The sequence below is a fragment of the Pollicipes pollicipes genome, unplaced genomic scaffold (assembly GCF_011947565.3).
Source record: "Pollicipes pollicipes isolate AB1234 unplaced genomic scaffold, Ppol_2.1 Scaffold_4002;HRSCAF=4701_pilon_pilon_pilon, whole genome shotgun sequence".
NCBI classification, from domain to species: Eukaryota; Metazoa; Arthropoda; class Thecostraca; order Pollicipedomorpha; family Pollicipedidae; genus Pollicipes; species Pollicipes pollicipes.
In genome coordinates this window covers 26,725,226-26,740,502 of record NW_023596420.1, presented here as the reverse complement: position 1 = coordinate 26,740,502, position 15,277 = coordinate 26,725,226, and the positions used below count along the sequence as shown (strand labels likewise).

The window sequence follows — 15,277 nt, the reverse complement described above, 5'->3', positions numbered from 1 at the left end:
CGTACAGTCGCAGCGCGTCACGGGCGGGCGTGGCAGGCGCGGATCGGCCAACTGACGCGGAAACAATGCCGTGATCAGGGGGCGGCCGGCAACAATGCGGCGCCGAGAGCGCGCCGCCGCGATATGGAGCAGCATTGTTTTGGCCCCTGCGCCTAAATGGTGTGTGACGCGGCAGTATTAGCGTGCCGGTGTCGGGCACGCCGAGCACTGCCCGGCAGCACGCGGCGGGGCGGCGGCTCCGGCGGCCAGCGGTCCTGCCTGACACGGACGCAGGCATGGCACGCTGCCCACAGGCGCAAAAGTCGCTTCATCACCACCAACAACACCGCAACTGTGCCTGCAAAATTGCATGAGATGCATTTCCTAGAATTATGCGGGGCTTCAGGTATGGCCGCGATCAAGTTCCGAAGCCAAATCGCGAGTTTATCGCATCATGAGACCCCAATGTCACCGGCCATGGACAGGGAGTAGTCCAATGCGCACAACCCACAAACATTGGGAGCACCCATCCCAAATCGTGCCGGTAGTACAACCACTACTCGTCTTACCCGAGGGTTTGCCGTCAGCCAGTATGCATCTCACTCACGCGGCTGCCGTCAGCCAGTGCTCATCTCACGCACGTGGCTGCCGTCAGCCAGTATGCATCTCACCACGTGGCTGCCGTCAGCACAGTGCTCATCTCACGCACCGTGGCTGCCGCAGCCAGTATGCATCTCACCACTTGGCTGCCGTCAGCCAGTGCTCATCTCAAGCACGTGGCTGGCCGTCAGCCAGTACTGCAACCTCACCCACGCGGATGCCGTCAGCCAGTATGCATCTCACTCACGCGGCTTGCCATCAGCCAGTACACATCTCACTCACGCGGCTGCCCGTCAGCCAGTATGCACCTCACCCACGCGGCTGCCGTCAGTCAGTACACATCTCACTCACGCGGCTGCCGTCAACCAGTGTTCATTCACGCACGCAGCCGCCGTCAGCCAGTGCTCATCTCACGCACGTGGCTGCCGTCAGCCAGTGCCCATCTCACGCAAGTGGCTGCCGTCAGCCAGCACACATCTAACACCGTGCTCGCGTCAGGCCACACATGCCTCGGCCAGCATACAGTGAACGAATTTAATCCTTTTGTCCCCTACAGACTGTATCCGACATCCAATGCAACATTGTGACTGAACTGACGCTGAAGAATGAAGCATTGGATCGCATGGACTGTGAAACACGCCCCGAGACCGCCCAGCTTCCCGTCCAGCTGATTGGATGTGAGCTTGCTGTGTGGCATGTCTATGGCGAAACACAGCCAGTTTGGGCGAAGTATGCGGGAGGGCTACCGAACTTGCTGGCATCTAATGCCTTAAAGCTATGCTGTCAGCGCTCCATAAAAAATATTTTGCGGTTGGACCCGCTTGTAAACGCAAGTGTCATTGCACGATCTCGCGTGAATGCAATGTTTCTGGGCTGCCGGTAGCAGAAATGAGACCCTTCATTGCGAGGAGCACAGCTTACAATGGCTGGCAAACTGGCTGATCTGACGGTCAGCCAGGTCAGCTCGACGGACACCGCTCCCCGCGGACAGCCAGGTCAGCTCGACGGGCGCTACTCCCCGCAGCCTGTCAGGCCAGCCCGGCGGGCACCACTCTCAGCGGTCAACCAGGTCAGCCCAGCGGGCACCGCTCCGGGCGGCCAGAAAGTTCAACTCGGCGGGCACCGCTCCGGGCGGCCAGAAAGTTCAACTCGGCGGGCACCACTCCAAGCGGCCAGAAAGTTCAACTCGGCGGGCACTGCTCCGGGCGGCCAGAAAGCTCAACTCGGCGGGCACCGCTCCGGGCGGCCAGAAAGTTCAGCTCGGCGGGCACCACTCCAAGCGGCAAGGAAGTTCAACTCGGCGGGCACCGCTCCGGGCGGCCAGAAAGGTCAGCTCGGCGGGCACCACTCCAAGCGGCCAGAAAGGTTAGCTCGGCGGGCACCGCTCCGGGCGGCCAGACAGGTCGTGAACCATGCACCAATAAAATTGAATTAACCATTGGTCACTTTACGATTCGCTAGTCGTTTAGCGTGGCAGTAATGATTGCTTTTGTGGTCGGCTGCATGGCCAGAGACCGTAAACGGTCCCCTAGCCGTTCCGCCGCGGTATTTCAGGTGCCACCGGGCGTCAGCGACAAGGCGCTAGGCCACGCCACCTGACACCAGGCCATGCCACCGGATGCCAGGCTACACCACCGGGCACCAAGCCACACCGCCCGGCTCTAGGCTACACCACCGGGCACCAGGCCACACCACCGGGCGTCAGGCCACATCATCGGGCGTCTGACCACACCAACGAGCGCCAGACCACACCGCTGGGCGTCAGGCCACACCACCGGACGTCAGACCACACCAACGGGCGTCTGACCACACCATCGGGCGTCTGACCACACCACCGGGCGTGAGGCCACACCACCGGTCGTCAGCGGCCAGGCGCCAGGGGACCCTGCGCTCTGGCGCCTGGCGCACACCTGTGTCCGCTCTCACGGGCGAACGGTGAACGCCAACCGTCAAACACGCCCCAGAGCGCTGTATGTACGGCATGCACGCCATAGACTACAGCAGACTTTCTCCGGGTCTGCAAAGCTATGAGATCCTGCTGGAAGAAACTTTACAGGCGTCCACGCCGCTGAGGGAAACCCATGGTCTGCGGGCGGGCGCTGATCTGGGTACAGACAAATGAGCGGCGTCGCTTATCTGGGTAGAGATGCTCTCTTGCCATTCAACTTATTTATGAGTTGATAAATCTCGAATAAATTGTTAGCGGCGGTCAGGAATGCGGCAAGAGATTAGTCCTTAAGGCTGAAGACTTCCTTTAAACGCTCCCTTGTCTCGAGATGCGGAAATAGCTTTAATAGCCTAATAGCATAATGAACATTTTATGTAATTCCTGATGTCACATTGCTGAATCATGAGCTGCTGGCAGCGCCAGAAGCCGGCCGAACTGGCTGCAATTACGTGTGCCGCTGCTGCACGGCTCGCCATGTCCACCGCCTGACAGAGGGCAACACTGAGAACGGTGGTGCACTGGGCTACGTACCCGGCTGCAGCCAGATGGTAGTCCTGCGGTGTACCGTGGCCATACCTGCCGACAGGGGGTGACGGTTACAAAAGCTCGCGGGCCACAGGCCAGGCAGGGGCCGGCGTGGCGACCAGCGGGACCAGGTGAGGTCCACACGTCCACACAGGGGCTGTATCGAGGCTACTGAGGTCAATGCGTCGGTCGAACCCTACCAAGCACGCACTAAGCGAGGGCGGCTACACATTCGCTCCAGGCTTCCAGGCGAGCGGCTGGTGCGTGGGCGCCAGGACTGTCGGCACGGTCAGCCGTCATCCCGCCGCACCGTGTCCAATCAGCACGCGACAGCAGCGCCGAGACGGCGTTCGGCCTGTCACAGAGCATCAGCCACTCAACAGGCGTGGAAAATAAACGCGCCCGGATGATGCACGGTGCGCTGGCGGGTCATGCTCGGCGGCGATAAGGAGGCGCGTGGCGCCGGCCTGAGCGGTCTCGGCGGCGGGTGTGGGCAGGGGCCAGCGGTCTCGGCGGTGGGTGCGGGGCAGGGGCCAGCGGTCTCGGCGGCGAGTGCGGGCAGGGGCCGCGCCCGGCACCACCTGGCCAGGCCAGCGGCTCAGCCGGCAGAGCGTGGCGCCGCACACTGCAGGCAGCCGCTCGGCGATGAATCTCACCGGAGATAAATACGCCGGCCGAGGCACCAGTACCATACAGATGAACTGCCGCCGTCAGAGTTACGATAGGACGAAACACAAGATAAGGGTCGGCCGTGCTTAGCAGCTGTGCACGTTAGAGGAGTTTAGATAATTCATTTATCAATATTCTGCTTTCAAAACATGCCTCGCGTGAGTGGCCTTATAAGTCGTCCCTGCCCCGGCAACAGTGATTACTGTTGACATTAATGGCATCACTAATCGCGTGTATGCCAACGGGAGCGGGCCCTTTTATAGCAGAACGAATCACTATCACTGAAAACCGAGCCTGTTTTACGGCCAAACTTGCAATGAATTCTTCTATAATTGGATGCAGAAGTCTGCGGAGACATACAACGGGTACCGTAACCGAAATATATCTCCAGAGTGATTCAGCGCGGGGCGCTGGAGCCGCCATTTGCAAGCTTGCCACATCGTAAAATATGAAATATAAATAATGATTTTCCGCACTATATGTGCATTGCGCACGGTTTGCTGAAAATACTGATCCTATTATTAGCTGAGATCTTTCGGGCCGACACAGTCATGGCCAGACCGGTCTAATTAAGTGGGATTTAACACCGATTTTATGAAGACATAAGTTCCCAATTTTATTATCCCCTGCACTTGGGTTACACAGCAAATAGCACTAACGCTCTAGGCTCATAGTCGCTGTTTCATTAAGTATCTCTTTCTTGCTAATTGCGGCGGACCTCACTCATGCAATACCAATAGTGATTTTCACCATCATTTCACTCGGTGCAAGCACGTCAATCACCGCTGGCGGGGCTCTTTTCATCTCGTGCACCGCCTGTCCGGTGTAGCTGTAAGAGGCGATAGCCGACGGGCGGTCTGTGGCGACCTGCATGCAGACCATAGGGCTGACTGGGACTGGGACACAGACGCAGACGGTGTGACTGGCGGGACAGACTGGATGCGAGACGCCTGACGACTCAGGCCGGCCAGCGTGGTGCTCCGCTGGCCAGCCGCGTGCTACTGATCCCGCCTGACATGACCACTCTGCTCTGCTACAAGGCTGTCCTGTCAATCTGATCCACCGGAGCGATGGCTGGCGCTCTGCTCCCCGGTACAGTCAGGAACAGTACGCGGCGGAGCGCCAGCCGATCTACGCCATCTGGTCCACGGGAGCCATGGCCAGCGCTCCGGTCCGGTACAGTCGGGAACAGTACGCAGCGGAGCGCCAGCCGATCTACGCCATCTGATCCACGGAGCGATGGCCAGCCACTCCGGTCCAGTACAGTCGGGAACAGTACGCGGCAGAGCGCCAGTCGATCTACGCCATCTGATCCACGGGAGCGATGGCTGGCGCTTTGCTTCGGTACAGTCGGAATATGCGGCAGAGCGCCAGCCAATCTACGCCACTCCTCTCTGAACCTTCCGTCTCATCTAAATGACCACCTCACGGGTCGCATGAGCAGAGCCTCTTTGCCCCCTCTGAGAGATCTCTCACGCATGCATCGGGAGAAACTGCAAATATTTTGACCGGTTCTCCAACGTGAATCAGCGCCGACCGGCCCGGCAGCTTCTGCGGCAGCCGCTCTCTTCCGACGTCGGCCAGCACGTGCCCGCGCGATGTGGCAAGTCAAACCAGTCGGCGAGCCTGTCGCCACAACAGCGGCGGACGCGGCTCGCCCGTACAGGGCGCGTCTGAGCCGGCCGGCATGTAATCCCGGCGTCATGCCGTGCAGCCCGCGCCGCTCGTAAAGATGGCCTCGCCAGTGGTTTTTCTGCCGATGCATATCACATCGGCGCGTGCCATCGGAGCCGGTCACTACGCGGCGACCGGGTGGCGGCCGCAGCTCCAGCCGGCATCCTCGGCCGCTGCCGGTGCACTACGCGGCGACGGTGGCGGCCACGGCTCCAGCCGCATCCTCGGCCCGCTGCCGGTGCACTACGCGGCGACGGTGGCGGCCACGGCTCCAGCCGGCATCCTCGGCCGCTGCGGGGGCTGCGCAGGCCGGGCAGGCCATTGCCAGGACGGCGAGTGGACGTGGCAGAATGGAGGGACCCCAGCAAGGCTGTAGTTTTCTTTTCAGCTGGGAGAGGGTCTCCACCCTCCCTTCCTCGCTGGCTTTAGGAAGGAAGTGGGCAAAATCCCGGGAGAGCCCCATTTGTTGACCAGTTTGGGGGGTAGATGGCACCATTTTTCATTGCTCAGCTTCTAACTCACTTGGCGAAATGGCGTCCTTGCGGTGGAGGGTGTAGTGCAGTGTGCTAACTTGTAGAAATGGTCAGATTCTGTTAATCTAAGCGTAGTAAAGCTGAATTTTCCTCACAGGGCTTTCGTTGTTCAAAGGCGTCCGCCTCTAGAAGCGCGAGCGATTGGATTCATGTGCAGGGTATCAAGAGAGAATGGCACAGACAGACCTATCAAGTTCTTCGGCTACGGCAATAACGAGAATTATCCGAATGGACCCGGTCAATAATATGCATGCTGCCACTTGTCTGCCAGTCTGACATCCCTGCTGGCTGGCCTGACTGGCCGCCGTCCCGTCCACCGACCCCGGCCGCCACTGCCGCCGCCACTGACCAGGGCCCGTCTGGCCAGTGCTGCACCGCGCTCGCCTGCCTCGTTCAGACGGGGACCGATGAGGCAGGGAGCGGCGCCGGTACCCGTCACCTGTCAGGCAGCCGTCCCCGCACCATCCGACACCAGCCGACCGACGCGAAAGGTGTGAAACAGCCCCCAGGAGCAGCCAAACGCCGTCAGCCAGGTCGCCTGCTGGGCGCTGGCGGATTTTCAATGACATGCTGCAAAGGTCCATAGAGACGAACGGGCCTTTACGTTTGGTGCGGAGCTGAAGGATCGAGAATGCTTTTTGCACGAACACAAGATTGCAGAGGAAAAAGCGTAGGAAACGGGACAGAGAAACGACGGCAGAAAGGAAGTCAATTATGAACAAGTTACGAAATATTTCATATGCTGGATGCCTTGAGAAACGATCCGTGAAAGACCTTGATTCTTTACGCGCCAGTTGAAGCGAACAATATGCCGAGTTCTTCACATTTCCAAAATCCCGTATCGCATTTGGTCTTTCAGTTTGATTGCCTCGTAAATTATGTGCCGCGGCTCATTCGTTGTCTTCGGACGACATCATAACATCTTGTTCCCAGCGCTGCATGTCCTGATTGCAGGCGATTGTATCGGCAGAATTCACCGACCGTCAATTCAACCAGCTGTAATTAATCTCTAGCCTCACCTTTAAGCCTCCTAACGCCGGCAAGCCAAGTTCCCAGGCCGCTTCTAGATATATCCCCTTGTGTACTGAGGCATCTTCCACACTCGCTATGTTTTGGGGCGGATTTTTTAGGACATTCAAAACTTATTCGATGGGTCACTCACATGCAAAGGCACTCAGGGCGTATGCATCGGAAACCCAGCGATTAGGACTCTCAGAACACAAACCGTCGACATTCAGAGGCGGTAAGAGTCATTCAGGGGCGGTGAGATGTTAACAAGGGTAGAAAGGAGGTGGCGAAGTCGGTGGGGCAGAAAACAAATGTGGGCCAGCGTGGGTTTTCGAAGCAGTAGCAGCGGGTCCGGACATGATTACGTCAACATTGAGACAGGCCGGAAGTGCCTGCAGCGCTGGTGGGCACTGCTGGCTGTCGGGGTGCATATTTTTCGGACTTGGAAGGTGAAAAGCGAAGGTAACGTTGGCAGGGCCGTGAGGTGGGGATATTGCTAGTTGCATAGTTCATGAGATGTAGAGTCCCGGAGACGGACAGAATATAAATGGTCTGTCCTAGGAAGCAGTGGGTTTGGAACGGAAAGGAATAAAAGTGGAAAAAAAAGACAAAAGGTTGCGAAATAAAACACAAGAGATCAGTAGATTTAGGAAGCGGAGGGCGGTCATAGAACAGCAAGGCGCACGAGGCGGAAGAGCTAGATGAGGCAAGAGAGGAAAAAGGAAATAATAGAGGGAAGCGACGGGAGAAGGTACGCTTGGGCAAGAGTAGAACCGGCGGAAACAAGAGGAGGCAGAAGACAGAATGGAATGGAAAGACATGAGAGGCGAAGAAAACGGAGGGAGGCAAAGTAGATGCCGAGGGGAATGAAAACCTGGTACCAGAGGAAGGCGTGAGGTGGGAGATGCCAGAGCGAGAGATGCCAGAGCGAGAGATGCCAGAGCGAGAGACGATTGTTGAGCAGAACAACCCGGGATGGAGTAGAAGTTTGGAAATTGATGAAGCTGTGAGGTTGAAGAGAGAGAGAGAGAGAGAGAGAGAGGAGAGAGAGAGAAGAAGGAGAGAGAGAGGAGGGGGGGGGGGGAGAGAGAGAGAGAGAGAGAGAGAGAGAGAGAGAGAGGGGAGGGAAGAGAGGGGGTGAGAAGACATGGAGGGTACAAGGGATGGAAGGTGTTTGAAGAGACAGAGATCAATAGGTGGGATGTGAGATGTGGAGGAAGAAAATGTGGGCTTGGAATAAGTGAAAGGAGGGAGATGGCAGAAGACGGAAAAGAGCGTAGAAGGGAGAGAAGATTGAAAATGAAAGGGATGAAGGCGGTAAATGGGTGAAGACAAGGACGAAAATATGGGGAGGGGCGGGAGGCTGGAGATGAGAGAAGGTAGGAGGTAGGACATGGGTAAAGGCGAGAAGCGGCATAGATAACGAGATGGGAGTCGTAAGATATATGGAGGTGAGAAACAAGTGATTGGAGGCAGCCAGAAGCGGAGATGGAACGGGCTGTGGCTGGACAAGGACTGCGGCAGACGGGAGACGGAACGGGGTGGAACGGACCCAGGCGGCGGCGGGGGGAGATGGGCGCCAGGCCCCCAGCCGCCGTCGCCTTGCGTCACCCGCTTGTGTAAGCGATCTGAGCAGCGATGCCGGCCGATACGGCGCGCCGTCCGATCTCGCCGCTATCGGGGCGCAGCGACGGCGATCGAGGCCCGCGGCACCGGCGCCAGATCTGGGCCGCACGGTCGGACGCCATTGATTTTGAAGTCTTGTCTTTAGGGGTACTGACAGGCTGTCGCCGCTGGCGGTTGTTGGAGTCGTGTGAGCTGTGTGAGCTGTGTGAGCTGTGTACGTCGTGTGAGTTGTGTGAGCTGCTTGAGCCGTGTGAGTCGTGTGAGGCGTGTGAGCTGTGTGAGCTGGGTAAGCCGTGTGAGCTGTGTAAGCCGTGTGAGCTGTGTCAGCCGGGTAAGCCGTGTGAGCTTTGTAAGCCGTGTGAGCTGTGTCAGCCGTGAGAGCTGTGTGAGTGTGTGAGATGTGTGAGCCTTATGAGCCGTGTGAGCTGTGTGAGCTGCTTGAGCCGTGTGAGTTGTGTGAGGTGTGTGAGCCGGGTAAGCCGTGTGAGCTGTGTAAGCCGTATGAATCTGTGTGAGCCGTGTGAGCTGTGTGAGTTGTGTGAGCTGTGAGCGGTGTAAGCTGTGTGAGCCGTGTGAGCCGTGTAAGCCGTGTGAGGCTGTGTGAGCTGTGTGAGCCGTGCGAGCCGTATGAGCAGTGGAAGTAGTGTGAACCGTGTGAACCATATGAGCCCTGTGAACCGTGTGTGCGGTGTGAGCTGCGTGAACCGTATGAACCGTGTGATCCATGTGAGCCCTGTGAGCGGTATGAGCCGTGTGAGCCGTGTGACCTGTGTGAACTGTGTGAGCTGTGTGAGCCGTGTGAGCCGTATGGGCAGTAGGAGTAGTGTGAACCGTGTGAGCCGTGTGAGCCGTGTGAGCCGTATGAGCCGTGTGAGCTATGCGAGCTGTGTGAGCTGTGTGAGCCCTGTGAGCCGTATGAGCCGTGTGAGCTGTGTGAGCTGTGTAAGCCTGGCGCGAACCTCATGGTTCAGTCCACCATATCCGTGTCAATCGCAGTACCCGAACTTCGTGTGCCCTGCCTGTCCGGCTCGTCTAGCCGTGTAGATGTAGTAGATGCATACACTTAACATCATGATAGATGAGAACATGTGTAGTAAACATGCTCTTCTATGCATCTATATTTGTAACCACATCTGTCAGCATCCTAAAGCGCATCTTGCGTCAAAGCATGTTGTTGTAATGCACCGGTGTCGAAAGAAGCATGCATGAGCACCCGGTGATGGTGTTGTCCATTATCTTGTCATTCAAACGAGCCATTATATTCATAGCAGTATTGTTTAATGTGCGAGGATGCCTTCAGGAGGGCGTTGTGCGTGTGGTTTCCATACAACAGACATTGGGGAGGGCGACAGGGGTCGCCGCAACCACCCACCCGGCCCTACGACCAGCCTCTAACAGCGGCATGACGGTAACCTCCCGAATCCATTTGTACCTTCCGTAAAATCATTTGTCGCCTCCGTGCTAACAGGATTGGGCCGCCTCGGGCCCGCCCTCAGCTGTCTGGACGCCCAGCCGCGTCAAGGCTGTTGGCCCGCGGCCCGTCCGCACCATACATGCATGCATACGCGGCTTCGCGGACGCTCTCCTCTCCCGAGATACCATCTCCTAGAGTATGTATAGCGCCGTGGCTTACTGCATAAACAATAGGTCGTAATTTTGCGTGATAGGCGGTTACAGCATGTACCTTGTAATGGCCTACGTTAAGCTCACTCTCTACAATGTCATGATTGTCTGTGACGAACAGGACGTTCGGCGAGGATTGAAGTAATTGTAACTTGACGGTGGCCACCAATTTGGGACAGCCTTTGTAAGACGCATTAGATTGGAATGTTCCATGACCGATATCAAGAACAAAATCACGATATCCGGTGGAATATATCGACACTTATATTTTACTTATACACCGGGACAATTTCGTGCACGGTACGGCGTAAGGGCAGAACGTCCGGCCCTTACAAGCCAGTCATGTTTCAGTTATGAGGCAGATCTCGTCACTACGACGGCGTCACTGAACAGAGCCGTACGGTTCGTCACTTTACACGATCCTCCAGGCCGGTACTGCATGCAACGTATATGGCCTTGGCGTAAGCGTATAGAACTAAGCAGGCTCGGTACACAGTCGTCTGGTCCGTTACTGTACACAGCCGTCTGGTCCGTCACTGTACACAGCCGTCTGGTCCGTCACTGTGCACAGCCGTCTGGTCCGTCACTGTACACAGCCGTCTGGTCCGTCACTGTACACAGTCGTCTGGTTCGCCACTGTACACATTCGTCTGGTCCGTCATTGTACATAGCCGTCTTGTTCGTTATTACACACAAGCGTCTGGTCCGTCACTGTACACAGCCGTCTGGTCCGTCACTGTGCACAGCCGTCTGGTCCGTCACTGTGCACAGCCGTCTGGTTCGTCATTATACACAGCTGTCTGATCCGTCACTGCACACAGCCGTCTGGTCCGTCACTGTACACAACCGTCTGGTCCGTCACTGTACACAGCTGTCTGATCCGTCACTGCACACAGCCGTCTGGTCCGTCACTGTACACAACCGTCTGGTCCGTCACTGTACACAGCCGTCTGGTCCGTCACTGTACACAGCCGTCTGGTCCTTCATTGTACACAGCTGTCTGATCCGTCACTCTACACAGACGTCTAGTCCATCACTGCACACTGTACAATATACATCGAACGCAGCCGCATAGTCTACCGCTGCACTCTATGCCCTTCTCACCGCTGTGCAATGTGCCCGGCTTGGCGATAACATGCTTCTGTGCGGTGCACAGAAGCATTGTAGTTCCCTGTACAGTGTACACAGCAGGCAACAGCAACATCGGTCGGCTCTCAGCAGCTGTTGCGGTAACAGGCGGCCGCCCGAACCGTGGCCCGTCTCCCCAGGGCAGTGCGGGGCAGAGAGCAACGCACGCGCTCGCCTCGGCACCAAATGTGCACGAATGAGGCCTCGGGGAAGGACGAAACATGCGCTACTGACCGGGGCCCGGCGGCGGCCGGCGCCGCGGTGCGCCAGCTCCTGACTGCCGCCGTCGGCAGCGAGACAGGGGGCGGTGGCCTCAGACCCTGCCAGACGGGGCAGTCCCCGCAAGCACAGCGGCAGCCCTGCATCCCACTGGCCGGGCTCGTGTTACCCGCTCAGCGATTGTATGGAATGCTTCCGTCAAATTTGGTAAACGACGTAACAGACCCGTCAAAGTGCGGAATCCTAGCGCTTTCGCTATGGCAAGGAGCATTCGTCGACTTTGATAAGTTTGCCCGGCGTGACATGTGGGCATGCATTGACGACAGCATCTTTGGGATGCGACGAGCCGAATTACATATCGTGGCTGTCATGACTGGAACTTCTGGCAGATCGCATTTCTTCCCCTTCAGTTCACATTTAGGTTACACCACAGGAGACCCTGAGCTCATAAAAAATGGCTAAAACCATAATGAATGCAGTCTCGCATGCAGTGCTCCTTGGGCCGTCCTTCTACACGTCTCTGTGTGCCTTGATCTGCCCCTCCGCGCCGTTGAACGACATGACGCTATGAGGATAGGAGCGGGTTGGACGGTCTCAGGAAGAAAGCGATGGGAGTGGGCGCTTCAGCTTCCGGAGATGTTCACAGTGCTGTAAATAGCTCAGTTTCCTCATCTTTGGGTTAGGTTGTTCTCCTTCATCGTATCAGGTTGAGATGTTTTCTTTCAAAAATTTGGTTGCTATGCATTTGCCGACTGACTGCTATGCACTTGGAGGCTGCGGCTTTCGAAAAAGGTCTTTCAGATGCTTGTGACACGGGATTATTCCGTAAGATAGATTACATCAGGTGCGTTCTTACCTGTCCGAGATCTATTGATCTGCTAGTATCGTTACTTTAACTGATCTTCGAATAGTTTCGACATGTCTGGGTTTGAGCACAGATGCTCGTTTGCGAGGCAGTCTTGTGCGCCTCCCATTTAGAACAAACAGGAGGCGTTTCATGTGTCACGTACTAGCGATATAACACCATAAGGGTTATAGTTATCCGGTGGTGCCAGTGCATCGGACCAATGGTGTTCTCTATCAGTAGATGAACACAATTTCATGTAAGCTGTAAAATGGGCCTCTTTACGAGTAACTACAAAGAGCACAAGCATTCGTGCTTGATGATTAAAGTTTGCTTTTTAAAAAGTTTTCCGACATATCGTAACGTAATTAAGTAAAATCAACTGAGATTTTTCGTAACTTGTCTGATGTTGTCCATTCATATTACACAGAGCATCAGTGATGTAGTTCATGATTCGGTTAGAGGCTCCCTCCCCTCTCCTCCACAACTCTTCCATAAACGAAGTGGGACGGATCTGCGAGGCGACCGTGGGTTAAACGGCCGGAATGATTGGAACTTGTGTGAAATATGAATAGTTTTGGTCATTTTCACCTGTCTCTGACCCTCACCCACCGCTGAATGTGTAGATTTCGTCACTGTTTCGTCACATTTTCAGAATACATTGCCACAACGTTACGCGTCTGCTGCACCATCACGCCTGTTGACATACTTAGATGTAAGTACCTATAGCTATATACTGATGCATACATAACGCCTGCTTTTTAACGCATACATAATTGGTCGAATGGCCAGTCGAAATCGCGCACCTTCAGTCCTAGGTCACCACAGTACACGCATGTCTGCCGCGGCAAGGGTCCTCTGAGACCCTGGCTGGCGAGGGAAGGGAGGAAACGCTATCTCTTCCCCGGCTTTTCCACGTAGCGCCACAATAAATGTTAATGTGGCTAAGTTTAAGGAACAAACATATTCAGCGACGGTTGTCACGCCTGCAGTAGCATATTCTCCACCCGTGCCCAGGTTTGGAGAGGCCACGGAACGTGAGCTAACAACAGCATTTCAACATTTGCCACATGGGGTTAATGTCGATTTTCAAGAGAAAGGTGTCAGATGCCCGTGCCACTTGGCGTTGCTCCCCTACCCACCGGTGCCGTCCTTGGTGTCATCCCGACCCAGCCGACAGAGCAAGCCGGGCGATCGGCCCCCCACCGGGCACATGGGAATGGCGTCACACTCGCAGACCTTTCGGCCGCGTGCTCGCTCCTGCAGCCGGCAGCAGGCGCACTGAGTTGCCCTGAGCGAGTGCTGCGGGCGCCGTACGTACCGGTAGTACTGGAAGCCCTGCGCCATATGCAGATCCATGGGCATATGCGAGTGCGGGTGCAGCGAGTGGTGGCTGCCCGGGAAGCTGTCTCCGGGCTGCATCATGGTGCGGTGTCAACGGCGACGACGGCGGCGGGCGACGGCGGCGGCGGCGGCGGCACGTTCAAGCTCAGGCCTCACTGGCGGCGCGCCGCTCTCCCCCACGCCATCTATCCCCAACTACAGCTAGCTGCGCGGCCGCCCGCGCCCATGCCGGCCGCCCGTCCGGCATTGACTTTCTACGGCCGGGCCATGCGGCCGCCGACCAATCAGCGGCCGCCGCGCCGGCCGGGGGCGGAGCTTCCAACACAGGTAGCCACTCACAGGTGCTAAAGGCCTTTCCAAAAACTAATATTGGAGGGTGATTGTGAAAAAATGAATGTAGCGGCGGCGGCGGCGGCGGTGGCCGGTAATGAGAGCGTGGCGCGGCGGGCCGCGGCGGCGCCGATGCTGGGCGGCGATAGGGAAGGCGGCCGAGCCGCGCGCCGACGCTCCACTCGTAACGAGACCGATGATGGATGATGCGTCGCGCGGCGGCCGGCAGCGGCCACGCCGCCGGCAGCAGGCGGCGTACCGACTAATGGTCAGAGTCATGACTGGTCCTACGGGCTATCTCCGAGCTTGGCTCTATCTCCGTCCGGTCCAGACGCCTGCCGAATGGTGAGCCGGTCAGGCGTCACTCAACGGCGGGCTGCCAACGAAACGCTAGCCCTCGGCTGGAGAATGTCATCGACGCTGAGGAGACATACGTCGCTAATGCGCCGCCGCCAGTAGAGGTGACGAGTCTGAAGCCGGCTGTGAGTTGTCCAGGCCTCTTCTGTCTCTGCATGACCACCACCTGGCCCCAAATGGGACGCAGCGCGTGGGCGCACCGGCAAGGCACATGTTGCCGCCTTGGCATGTGTCGGAGTGACGCTGTCTGACAGTCATTACAGGCTGCCTCACTTCCGGCCCTGACATCATCATCCCAAGTGCGAGGCTACGCATACCTCAGGCGCTGTATTATAGGCAGTGAGCAAGCGCCGAAGCTATCCACGAGGCTAGCACCCCCAAACACCGTTAGAAATGACAAACACCGCTGGCTTTTAAATGGCGAGATGATTGTAGCTAAAAATGAATTATGAAGTCATTGTAGCTCGTGCGCAGGAGCCATTTGCAAAATCTTTAGCAGACATACCATTAGGCATGGTCTAAATGGCTACCCCTCCCAACGCGACATCCTGAGTGGAGCCATCTGACGTGCTGAGTGAAGCTTTCGATGGAATGTGAATGGGGGAGTTTGGATAATGACGGAATAAAGGCAACACCGTTCACTCAGTTTCTCAGCAATTGGTGAATTATTGGCAGAACCAGCGTGTAAATATGCATTCACAATGTTTTAAATCCCCAATTTGCTTATGCTCCTGTTACACAGCCTTGTGTAGCCGCGCTGATTAAAATGTGCTACCACGCTGTTCCGCTTCCCGGAAAGTTCATCTCATGCCACAAATGCGGGCATTTGTACTGCCTTACATCGCTTGCGTAATGGCGCATTAGGACAGT

General features: G+C 56.7%; 1 protein-coding gene across 1 annotated transcript in view; it reads right to left on the bottom strand.

Moving 5' to 3' along the window:
• Positions 1-13,820, bottom strand: part of LOC119094296 (protein trachealess-like) — a 108,647-nt gene extending 94,827 nt beyond the window's left edge. The window contains 2 exon segments of the mRNA XM_037217369.1: positions 3,059-3,103; positions 13,698-13,820. Coding sequence (XP_037073264.1) covers positions 3,059-3,103; positions 13,698-13,801 — 149 coding nt within the window. The 5' untranslated portion in view covers positions 13,802-13,820.
• Between the last annotated feature and the right edge of the window lie 1,457 nt (positions 13,821-15,277).